At 42.9% G+C, this 12,239-nt stretch overlaps 1 protein-coding gene across 4 annotated transcripts in view; it reads right to left on the reverse strand.

The window, feature by feature from the left end:
- The window catches only part of LOC111837997 (low density lipoprotein receptor adapter protein 1), a 33,680-nt gene that overhangs the window by 7,732 nt on the left and 13,709 nt on the right, over positions 1-12,239 (reverse strand). For all 4 annotated transcript variants that reach the window (XR_002836782.2, XM_072702935.1, XM_023800538.2 and 1 more), the window contains exons 2-8: positions 10,253-10,395; positions 8,322-8,434; positions 4,095-4,209; positions 3,572-3,644; positions 2,754-2,816; positions 1,915-2,036; positions 1,042-1,076 (exon numbers count right to left, since the gene is read on the reverse strand). Coding sequence is in view for 3 of the 4 variants with exons in the window: in XM_072702935.1 (XP_072559036.1) it covers positions 1,042-1,076; positions 1,915-2,036; positions 2,754-2,816; positions 3,572-3,644; positions 4,095-4,209; positions 8,322-8,434; positions 10,253-10,395 (664 nt within the window). In the remaining variant the exon portion in view is untranslated. The remainder of the gene's footprint in view (positions 1-1,041; positions 1,077-1,914; positions 2,037-2,753; positions 2,817-3,571; positions 3,645-4,094; positions 4,210-8,321; positions 8,435-10,252; positions 10,396-12,239) is intronic.

Genomic DNA, 12,239 nt, shown 5'->3' on the forward strand with positions numbered 1-12,239 from the left:
GAGTAAAAATTATTATTGGCATCGTAAAATAATCCCTGGCGCTATGGGGACAGGTTGGTCCTGACTCTGGCCCCCAAACACAGCTGAAGGCCACATTCCCACAGTACGAATTTCTGCAGATGCAATTCTGAGTCGACTGGGAGTGAAGCGAACGGAGCAGTTCTCAACACTCAGGAGAATTTTCTTCAGGAGCTCTCTGAAGACCAAAAGGCTGTTAATTCGTTATTGCCGGGACACTGTAGGCTCTAGAAAGCTAATTAACGTGAACTGCTTGCTATGCATTCAGTCTGACAGGCCTGTAACAGCTATTTAAACTCACACACACCAAATCGTGACATACGCGACACACATTAATGACTCAAAGAATGGAAGCCAATAGACCTCACATGATGTAGTCCACCATGCACATGGAGGGTATATGGTTCAGAGAAGTCACATGACAGACGCACCCAGTTACTTGTTCTCAAGCCTTATATACCACTGATTTTTAGTAGTGATTAGTAGTATTAGTTAGTAAGTAAAGTTTAGTAGTAAAAGAGTAATAATAATAAAGAAAATAGAGTAATCCTCCCCAACGTTGCCTCATCCCTTCAGCTGGAGCCCTTCACTGTGACCTGATGCCATTCCGCTTTTCAGGCACCTCTAACCCTCTTTGCTGACCCCAAAATGGCTGCCATTGTTGTCCCTCCTCCCCACCATTTTCTTAGACCCTTCTCAGCTTCCTTCCCCTAATCGAACCCCTGTTTTATTCTTCCCATCTCCATGTCAGATGACTGTTCGCTATTGTCACTGCCAAAAGTTTTACGGATACAAATGCAGACATTCATTCATAATTACACTACACTTAACTGATAAAATGAAAACTACTATATGTATTTTCATGAACTGATTTTAAAAGTTTTCACTTCAGATGGACAGAATTGTACACTTTAGGCCTGCGAGACTCCTTGCTACATTTAGCACATGAGTGAAATCATTTCAGCTTTGAAGGGAACAGGTGAGCTTATCCACAAGGTGTGCAAACCTACAATCTGCACTCACCTTGAAAACGCGTCATCAAATCCATCCTCCGCATCCTAAAAGTAAAACAAAACCATAAATATACCATCACAAATGCCTCTGAAGAATAACCATTAAAATATCTTCCATATATTTTCATACAGGTGTTAAATAATCTAAATCAAGTAATTCAAATAAAATCTAGCCCTGCTGTGTTATATAGAAATGCATCTAAACTCGATACTAATCATTTTATTCTCCACATATTTTCGTATGTAAATATTCCATTATTGAATCTGGGCCACCTGCTGAACACACAATTGTGGAAAATGTGCAGCTACATGTGTCGCAGGATGATTAAGTGGTACCAGCGATTATATTCTTTAATTAAAAGTTATAAACATTTATGGGCTGACAGAAATGAGAAGCGGCAGATGTTTCTGTTTATAAATGTGGCCACCAAACCCTGCACACATTGCAGAATGATGCATGATCTCATGCACCCTGGACTGATCAATTACTCTCAGTGTTGGAGAATCTGGATTGGATCGTCAATGGCTCAGTTATGTGGGAAAACACTGCCACCATGTGGTGAACTTCTGCTACTTCAGTGCCCGGCCTGAAACGGCAGGCAGACAAATCATTTTAAAATGTCTGTGCACTAAACTAAAATCGAAAACACAACAGGGCTCAGGAAAAACACCAAAAAGCAGCATGGAAACTCAGGAAATGTCAAACAGCTGAAGGACAAACAAATGTTATTGGCCAGTAACCTGTTGTTAAATGTAGTCATTTAGAACACTGGTGAGAAAGCCCCAAATTAAACACACGCAGACACTAATGTCATTCGCATAGCTGGAAGAGCACAAATTTGATTGATTCCTGCTTTTCTGTGGCAGGGACCGAACCCCCTACCCAGGAGTTGTGCTTGATCGGCCGTCTCTTTAAGGGGTTGCTGTGTCGTGAAGGTGAATGGAAGGAGGAAAATGGCCGCCTCTGGGCTTCCTCCTTGCTCAGAGCTTTGTGTTTCTCCAAATCTGAACCACAGGGGAAGGAGAAGAAACAGAGGGTTGTGTTCAAACAGCATGAAGTCGGCTGTTAATAGTCCCCAAATCCCACACAACGCAGCTCAGTGAAATCTATGTAAGCATAAATGTGTGCATCCCCCAATGTCACCGTGTAACACCGCTTATCCAGCAAAGCTTCACAATGAAGCTGAGGTCTATCCCAGCCCCTATAGGCAGAGATGGAAAGTTTAGCTTCAGAAAGTACAAATCCAGACCAAGATTTCATTGAAACCCAGAGTATTCTGTGAATGTGACTCTTTATGCCCAATTGGTTGGTTGAAACTAAATCATGGTCTGGATTTGTACTTTCTGAACCTGAAATTTCCACCTCTGACTAAGGGTAATTTAGAAGTTCCCTAAACTGCACATTTTGGGACTGCAGGAGGAAACCAGAGCACCTGCACAAAGAGAGAGAACCAGCAAACTCCACCTACAGAACCAGAGACAAGAACTCAACCCCATACCCAGAGATATGAAGCCACCACACCACCCATTAGATGCCGTCAGATGTTATTAAGCATGTATGGGCCAGGTGAGTTAGGACTCTGTGCCACTGGGCCATTTGATGAAGGGTCTTAACCCCAAACGCTCCAGGGATTGGCTGACCCAAGTGTATCAGATTTATTTAGAAAGTGGTGCAAATGGATGTTTGACATACAGCTGGACAGAGATGAATATTCACTATACCTGGGTCGGAGTGCGAGGTCTTTACTGAACATGAGCAGCAGGAATGGCCCTTCTTGATTTTGTCTGAAACAAGAACTATGTCTTATTATTTCTTTTATTGCCAGTATTTGAAATATAAAGTAAACTATGTTTATGTCTTTACACTCTGTGTACCATCTTAAGACATAAACATAAAGAGAGATTTCTATTTATAAATCAATCAGAATACATTCATAATAAATGTATACACTGTGCTGTATACACCTTTGTAAGCTCCAAAACTAAAGCACACAGATCTGTATAGGATTTGGGGAGGGAGGAGGGTGATATTCTGCACTGCCCAGGAGCTGTGTGGAATCTCAGCTTCTGCTCCTCTCCATTAGCCATTAGCTGTACTCTCGTGCCATGAGCAAGTGCTTCATATTAGCCGATAGCTCGCACTTTCGGGCCATTAAAAGACTATTGGGCTATTTTCACTCGCTGTCAGGCTGCTAGCACATGCTCTTCGTTAGCCATTAGCATGCACGCTCGAGACGATAGCACATGCTCTCTGTTAGCCATTAGCACACACTCTTGAGATGATAGCACGTGCTCTGTGTTAGCCATTAGTAAGCACTCTTTGGATAATAGCACACGCTATCCGTCAGCCATTAGCACGCACTCTGGAGATGATAGCACAAACTCTCCATTAGCTATTAGGATGCATTCTCAGGACGATAACACATGCTCTGTGTTAGCCATTAGCACGCACTCTCGAGTTGACCGCACATGCTCTGTGTTAGCCGTTAGCACACACACTTCTTTAGCACATACTCTCAGGACATTAGCTGAGAGTCTACCTTCCTGTGCGACCTCCCAAAGGTCCAGCGCCACCTTGAAGGCCTGTGCCACTGTGAGTGTGACGGCTTGAGCCTGAGGGTGGACAAATGCAAGAACTTCCATGACTGTAGGACATGGCAGACCTCAGAGACAGAAAGGAGTGAGGAAGTGGGAGAGACGCTAATGATTATCACCAACCATGTGAAAAAGAATGTCAAAAAAGAAAAATAGAAGTGTAAAGATGTTACAGGTCATTTCTTTCATTTCATTTACAGGAGTACAAATAAGTAACGCTCTCCCTAGGCGGAAAGTCATGCCTGTGAATGATTCACTCAGCCACTAGATGGTGACAAAACACCATACCAAGGGGACATAGGAATATTTCTTTTCCATACACCAAACATCTTTATCTGGCTTTTTAAACTAGTAACATAGTAGCTGTTGTTGACATACATGAACTCATTAAAAAGCAGTATTGTGGGTACAGCTGAGAAATTCAAGACAAAGAGTGAACGAGTGAAACACGTCAAAAACACAACTTACGATCTTCTTCTTGGGGCATAGGTAGGCGTGGCACTCCAGGGTCTCACTGAACTGACTCTGGGAAACGTAGGCGAACACTTTGTCCTGAGATTTATCTGCAGTGCAGTAGGAGATCCTGTAACAGAGGAGAACAGCAGCAGTGACTCTGCCACTCGGTGCAGTGAGGTGTTTAGGTGCATGGATGTATCATCGACAATATGGGAGCCTCATGGCAAAATGTGCCAGGTCATCCCACCTTTGTATGGCCCAGCTTTCTGTTCTCTAGTTTCTTCCCACAATTAAATGACTGACTCTGGTTAATTCTCTCTGCTTGTTCCATTAACATCTTAAGTTTTGTATAGGTTATAGGCATATGCATTTCAAGAATGGTGCAAAACACTGCTGCCCACTATACTTTCAACTTAAGTCATTACGTATGCCCAGAATGATAAAAAATACTACCAATGGCCAGCAGGTGGCATAGTGGTTTAGGGCTGGGAATTATAATGTGAAACTCCGGTTATATAAAATTAACATCTCTGGTTACAAATAGCAGGTCAGCAACTATAGATGGATGGCAACAAAAAAAAACCCAGCAAATTTTCTGCCTGCAGGAAACACCAGATTTTTGTCAGTATAAAATGCACAAGTTAGAGACAAGCTTTGTCAAAGTCCAGCTCTACCTTCACTCACTTGTGTCTTGTGTTTTGTTTTCTTAAAAAATGATAGACATTTAACCTCACATTCCCGTACATGTCTGATATGATACCGTAACAACATCTTTGTCCAGGTACTCCTGTAACAACATAATGAAACTGACAATATTGATACTGGTTAGAGGCAGTGCACCCATCCATCCATCCATCCATCCATCCATCCATCCATCCATCCATCCTCTAACTTCTCAAACTGGTGGGGGGGGGGCTGTAGCCTACCCCAAGCCAGGGTACACCCTGAATGGAATATGAGCATGGATACCAAAGCATGTTCTTAAACCTACAGGTAACCCAGCTCCTGCTTCTACTTTTGTGACAGACACTCTCTGTACATCTCAGGAGAGCCCTTTAAATGAAAGGTGTAGCCAACTACCGGGCATGTAATTTTAATCTGAATGGTACCTGACCCATGAGGGCTGGTAGACAGTGGCGTGCAGAGATATGTTTAGTAAAATCACCCTGGGAGATGCTATGAGATTGACACTGTTTCACATCAAATGGATTAACGACCTAATTAGTTCTATATGACAAGCTGCAGCGAGCAGTTATTGCTCAGACTTCCTGTGGGTAAATGTTAGCTGTGTGTGACATATGACCTACATATATCACAAATATCACCTAAAGAAGTCTAGATTGGTAGAATTGCATCTTGTTTAGTTTCTGTGTGCATCACATTTTCTTACTTTAAGCAAAAGCAACAATATTTATTTTAATTTCTGGGTTTTTATACATATTATTTTATTATTAAGGTTCCAGTGTTGCCATATTTTATTAAAGGAATAATTTATTTTAAATAGTACACCATGGGGGTGGCACGGTGGTGCAGTGGTGAGCACTGTCACCTCCCAGCAAAAAGGTCCTGGGTTCGACCCCTGGGTCACCCGGCCTTTCTGTGTGGAGTTTGCATGTTCTCCCTGTCCATGCGTGGCTTTCCTCCCACAGTCCAAAGACATGCAGATTAGGTCGACTGGCTACTCTAAATTGCCCATAGGTGTGACTGCGAGTGTGTGTGGCTGTTTGTCTGTGTTGGCCCTGAGGTGGACTGGCGGCCTGCCCAGGGTGTACCCTGCCTCTCGCCCGATGATGCTGGGATTGGCTCCAGCTTCCCTGTGACCCAGATGGATAAAGCGGTGTAGATAATGGATGGATGGATGGATGGATAGTACACCATGTTGATAATTTTGTAATCATATATTTTAGATTTTACATTTTGGCCCCTTTAACCCTCATCAATTGGAGCTTATGCATTTAATTTGTTTGCTTGTTTTATTCTAAATGTACAATATGCAGTAGTATTTAATTTTTTCATTAAAATATAGATATGCATTCCACTTCCTGCAGAACACGTGCTGTACCTAAATATTCTTCAAACAGGTATAAAACCCTGTGGCATTAAACAAAAAAATTCATGTATATGAGCATTATGCATATTACAGTTAATTTGTTATACTTTAATCCAGCAAGGAATGAGGCCAAACTGGGAACCCAATTAAACATTTTTAGTGTATTAAATATGGTCACTGGGACTTAAGTGCTTTTTTCATCGAAAATACAAAACAGAATATTCATGAGTTATTAATAATGGTATTTGCATAGGTGTTATTTCATAATACATATTTTAGCGTTTTTGTACCACAATACAGAGCCAAAAATGACTAGAAAGGATTTAAATACCTTTCTGTGATTAGAATATGCTCCCGCACAGGTACTCTGATAGGAAACCATCCTAAAAAACCACACTCACCACACTCTTTACAAAGACCAGAGAAACGGCTACTATACAGTTTTGCTTTCTAAATACAACTTGACCCCATGCAGAAACTGTTTTATGGATGTGGGAAATAGAGCTGACCTGATTTACACTTTATATATCAAACCTTCGCAGCTAAAAGACTGCATACCTCCTCCATTACAGTTCCTTAAAATACATAATTAAAACGACATCTCTGCTTTGTATGCCCAAAGAAAACACTGCACCCCCAGCTTTATCGAGTGTAGTACTGGCTTTCTCTCTTCCTGTGAGCTTGTTCCATCTATTTGGGGATCCCTGTCTGCTCCCTACACTCAGTTCTGGTCATGACTGTGATCTGCAGAGGCGCCATTGAGGTGCACGGCGACCCAATGACCCAGAATCGCCAAGGGCAAGGCAGCGCTTTGCGAAAATAGAGCGTTCAAACGGTAGCTGCTAAGTGCTCTTTAAAAAGCGCAGGTCCTTCTTTCGGTAAGTGCCATAAAAGAGCAGTCAATCACATATAGATTTTTACCCCGTGGATCAGACGTAATTCTACGAACAGAAATTTGAATAATCAGATCCCCCAGGAGCCAATTAGCATCCAGCTGGATCAGCATCGCCTAGCCTAACAAACATGTCAGACTTAGATGTTTTGCTTCTCCTATCTCTGCTGCTGTTTTTTTTTTTCAGCGAGACATGGAACGGGATGCTAATGATGGTTTCCAGTAAATGGACAGGCGGCAAGACAGGAGGCATCGCCGCAGGAAGACGCCCTCTGAGCAGACATATGCCCGGCCTCCCAATCGGCCTTCACTTCCTGTTTGGTTAGTGAAGCCGCCCATCTGTGGGATGATGGGAGTCAAGGGTGTGACTCATTATTCTGCTAGACTCACTGCTTATGATGCTGTGACTGGAACAAAGGAGAATCTGGAATGATCTTGGTTGTAGACTCTAGCCCTGCAAGACTTGCTCCAGGTGAAAAGCTGAACAGAACTTGACACTGGGAACAGGGATTTTCTCTGGATACGTGACAGCAAAAGACAGCTCTTTGGGGACTAGCAGAAGGGAGAGTGGGCAAGTGAAATGAGAGTGGATATCAGAGCTTGGGACAGGATCCAGTCCTATCGGTGCAAGCAGAGGTGGATAGTTCAGGTCCAGAAAGTAAAGATCCAGACCAAAATTTTCTTTCAACCAACCAGTTGAGTATAAAGAGTCACAATCACAGTACTCACCTGGTTGGCTGAATCAAAATCTTGGTCTGGATTTTTACTTTCTGAATTTGAACTATCCATCTCTGGGTGCATGTCAGCTGTAGGGTGTGTTTAGCTCAGTAGTTTAGGGATCCATGCCATAAGGTTGTGGGTTTGATCCCTAAGCAATAATAGTACTTTTGGGTACTCAAGCAGCTGCTCCAGAGGCACAGGATGCTGACTGACTCCAAGCTTTCCTCACTTGTACATCGCTTTGGAAAAAAAGTATCTGCTAAATAAGTAAATGCATGCAGATGTGAAGCTACAGGAAGTGCTTGTCACCTGACAGGAAGTGCTTGTCACCTGACTACCTGACTTTCCCCTGGATGCTACCCCTCCCTCACGTTTCACAAGCCAATTTGCTTGTGGGGCTGGAAATGAACCATGTGAACCAGGAGTAGAGGGTTGTTGCTTGTTGCCTGTCTTCTGCAAGGAGCAGCCAAAGCCTGGATGTAATACTTCACATGGCACTTAACCTCCTCAAAAGTTACTCGCTGGCTCTCTTTACCACAGTAAACATCTGCTGTGAGGACAGAGCGACAGCACTGACCTGTATATGGAGACGTTCTCAATAAGGTTGTTCGTCTCCGTGTCTACGATGATGATTCCTTTCGGAGAGATTGTCAGAGTCACTTTCCTGAACTTCTTTGCGCTGGCTCTAGCCTGTAAAGACAACAGACAGAAGGTATTTTCAAAGGAACAAGTCCAAAGTCAAGATTTTTCAGTTCTTTGAGGACTTCCATGAATATTCCTGTTCCCAGAAACCGGAATGCCGAAGCCGAGGATACAAAAACAGCAGTATCAGACATCTTTAAACATTTCAGCGAAATTGAAAAATATTCAGTGCTACTACAAAAAAAATATAGCAAACGGTTCTCCTTTCTTGTGTGACAGCCAATAAAAACACAGCACTCCCAAAAGAAGGCGGGTCTTCCTGCATCCCTTTGTCTTCCTTTGCCTTTGAATCTCCATATATACTCTCCATCAGGTTTTAATTCAAGGTTACTGGACTCAGTGATCAGCAGATATATTTTTAACAGAACACAGGGAGGACAAAGCCATGCAGTTTTATCTTTATGTTTTATAGCCTTTGCACAATTAACACCATCCTTACTTTCCAAGCGAGTTCATATACTCTCCACTTGATTGACACATAAAACACAACGCTAAAGCAAGTTATACACAATACTCATGAAAACTGAACTGGTTAAAGTAGGAGGTGAAGGTCTTAACCAGGAATCCGAACACATTTCACTGATTGATACAATGGCACTGAACGGGTGAACAAGACTGAAGGAAAAACTGGGATTATTTAAGAAGAACTTCCCAAGGACAACTAAAATAGCACCGTGGCTGTCTGGATTTTTTCCCCATTATGAAAGACAGCTTAATAATCCAATGTCACTGTAGGAAAGTCAAAACAAAGACGGCGACAGCGTTCTTGTAATGAGAAGAGAGCATTTTGCTGTAAATGATACTTACGCTGCACTTTTTTGCTAAGCATTGTACTTCTGGCACCAAGGTGCTTTGAACAGAAAAGCAATCTGCCATCCGCCACCATATCGTGCAGCTTCACGGTCTGGGAGCCGCGAGACAGCACGTCACTAAATATCAAATTGGAAATAACAAATATTCCCGCTAATCACATTCCAGCAGCCTGGTTGCCATGGGAGCGGGTAGACAATTGGATTCCCCCCCCCCCCCCCCACATCCCCTCACGCAGTAAATCTCAGAGGCTCTATCTCGGAGACAACGCCTTTTCAGGGCACCCGGGCTTCCTGTTTTAATCTAACACACTTGAGGCTCTGAGGATGGAGAGACAGTTTTCATCAAAATTGTGTGTTTGTTTGCATGTGTGGATTTTCCAGGATGGACTGGACTCCTGGCCTGTTCTGGGAGGGACACAGTCACGCATCATTTGCGGTATCCTGTTACTCAGATACTCATTTAGACAAAGGGGTCAGCCTCAAAGTCCAGACATCCTCACTTAACATGTAAATTGACAGTTAGGGCTATGAGGGTCCAGTGAGTGTAACATTCAAACTTCTTTTGGCTGTAAATATTTGTCTAGTTCATACACAGAAATATACGTCACATATTGTAATTCTATGCCCTGCAATTAACTGGCATCCCATTTAGGATGAACCCTTGCCTTGTGCCCTGTGCTGCTTGGGAGATCCCACCAGACCTCTGGGACCTCTGTGATATTGCATGGGAGATGGATGGATGGATGGATAAGAAGCTGGGAGATGGATGGATGATATAACTCAAAATGTCTCCGTAATATACAGCATGAAATAAGCAAACTTATGACATACCACTAAATGCACAGAAAGGCAGAACAGCCAGGATCAATTTTGCTGTGCAGTTTTTATCATGAATGTATTATGCAGAATATGTTGCATATTTAAGACAATTAGCATAGTGGTAATTCGGGAGAGTGAGCGAGCGAGAGAGAGAGAGAGAGAGAGAGCTGCTCACCATGGTAACTATCCTTCTGATGGCAGCGGACGCCATGTCTTCTCCCTTCGGCTGCCCCACCAGCGTCATGCCCAGGTACTTGACGTTGAACACCATGCCTTCCAGGAGGGTCTCTTTGGTGTCTGTCCAGTTCTCCGCAAGCTCTGCGAGATGCGACAAGGCAGACTTCACAGCAAGGCCGGCAGGGCACCGAGAAGGTACCGAGAAGCCGTCGTCCTTCAAAAAGCCCCCCTGTCCTTGATGCGCTTAGCAAACCTCACGTGGAGAGAAAACCGGCTTTGCATTCTGCAAGCTGTGACCTGCATATGGGGCCCTAGAGAGAATCATAATCATCATCATTTTGGGACTGTAATACAACATTACATAATTCATTAGGTTGCCATTGCATTCGAAACCCCAAAAGAGAAACAATGTTCTCTGAAAATCAATACCGTGCTGTCTCACGATATGGGCGACGGGGGATAATTTGATTTCCCAAACATCATGCGTGAGCCCTGAATAAACCATCTCAGCTCGGCTGGGCTCTGCGGGAGAAATGAAAGGAGGAGGATCCATCTGCCACAAGAAGGACTTGCACAGAGCCCCGAGATCGGCGGAGGTCATGCCGTCCGTCTTCAGCGTGCTACTGTCCCACCATCTAGCTAACAAACGTGCCAGAACTCATGTGCAACACAGGCATCACCGGAAAAATGGTTTCATCCAAAAATAAACATCAAAGCAAATTTGAATAGCAAAAGAGACCGTAATGAAAACATTTTATATTGCCTATTGGTGATAGACAAAATAATAGATATGCCCTGTGTTATAATGATAAAGTATGTACACAGAGTTTACTTGCATTGTTAACATTAATATATTAACATGAATGGCCAATGTAACACTATCCTGCTACCCCATTAATATTTTAGCTAACGCTGAGGTATCTATAACATTCTGGCATCCTGGTATATGTAACATACGAAATAATGCTTAGAATCCATTGTTGTGAAGACAATATGCATTATGCTAAATAATTTCTATATAAGGAACTTTTTAACTATGCAAATGTATGTTTCTGTTCTTGCATATATTACACGGCAGTGTATGAAAATGTGTACTTCATGAGGAGAGGAAATGCATGAATAGATGGATCAGGTAGCAGGGATGTGTGGCACGTATGAAGCGAATGGTAACGGCATCCAGGATGCTAGTATCCTGTTTCATCTCGGAGCTGTTTGGCCATCTGTCTCCCTGATCGCATCCAGAAGAACTCCCCATCTTCGCTTTATGAAAAAGGGATCCGTTCCCAAAAATCCCAACCTGTTCATTCTGCTACTGTCATTTTATTTTTAAACGCTGGACATGCCTGTTCATGAAATTTTTTTTTCCACCTTGTCACTGTTTTCTCAAGCAAAATTCTTTTTTTAGTTAATAAACGTGCCGTATTGTTTTTCTGTGGATCTGGCACAGCTGTTTATTCCTTGGTATATGTTTTGGTTGGCTGGGATGTTATATATGTATGTATTTAGACTTTCTGAGGCATCCATGTTAAACCGAAAGCTGTTTTCCTGCAGAGAAAACTGAGCTGGTTCCAAAAATATGGGACCAACAGCACCCCCTCACTTAAAGGCACCCAGCGATCTGTGCTTTAATTGTGAGGAACTTGGCATATCGTCATGAATTATTCAACACATCGCTGTTTATGCTCCCGGCTCTCAAATATATTACCCCGACAAGAGCAGTTTAAGCAATCTGCCATTATTGTGTTGGCTTGACAGAAATGGCACGAGTTACATCTTAATGCAGTGTTTCCCAACCCGGTCCTCAGAGACCTATAGACAGTCCATGTTTTTGCTCCCTCCCTGCCACACAGTACATGTTTTTGCAGCTTCCCAGCTCCCTGCCAGACAGTCAAGACCATAGACATGGAGTTCACACGGACCCAATGCGCATGTGTGGATTTTCAAGTTTCGTTAAATGTATAACACAATGACTCTATCGTCTTTCA

The sequence above is a fragment of the Paramormyrops kingsleyae genome, chromosome 19 (assembly GCF_048594095.1).
Source record: "Paramormyrops kingsleyae isolate MSU_618 chromosome 19, PKINGS_0.4, whole genome shotgun sequence".
Taxonomy (NCBI): Eukaryota; Metazoa; Chordata; class Actinopteri; order Osteoglossiformes; family Mormyridae; genus Paramormyrops; species Paramormyrops kingsleyae.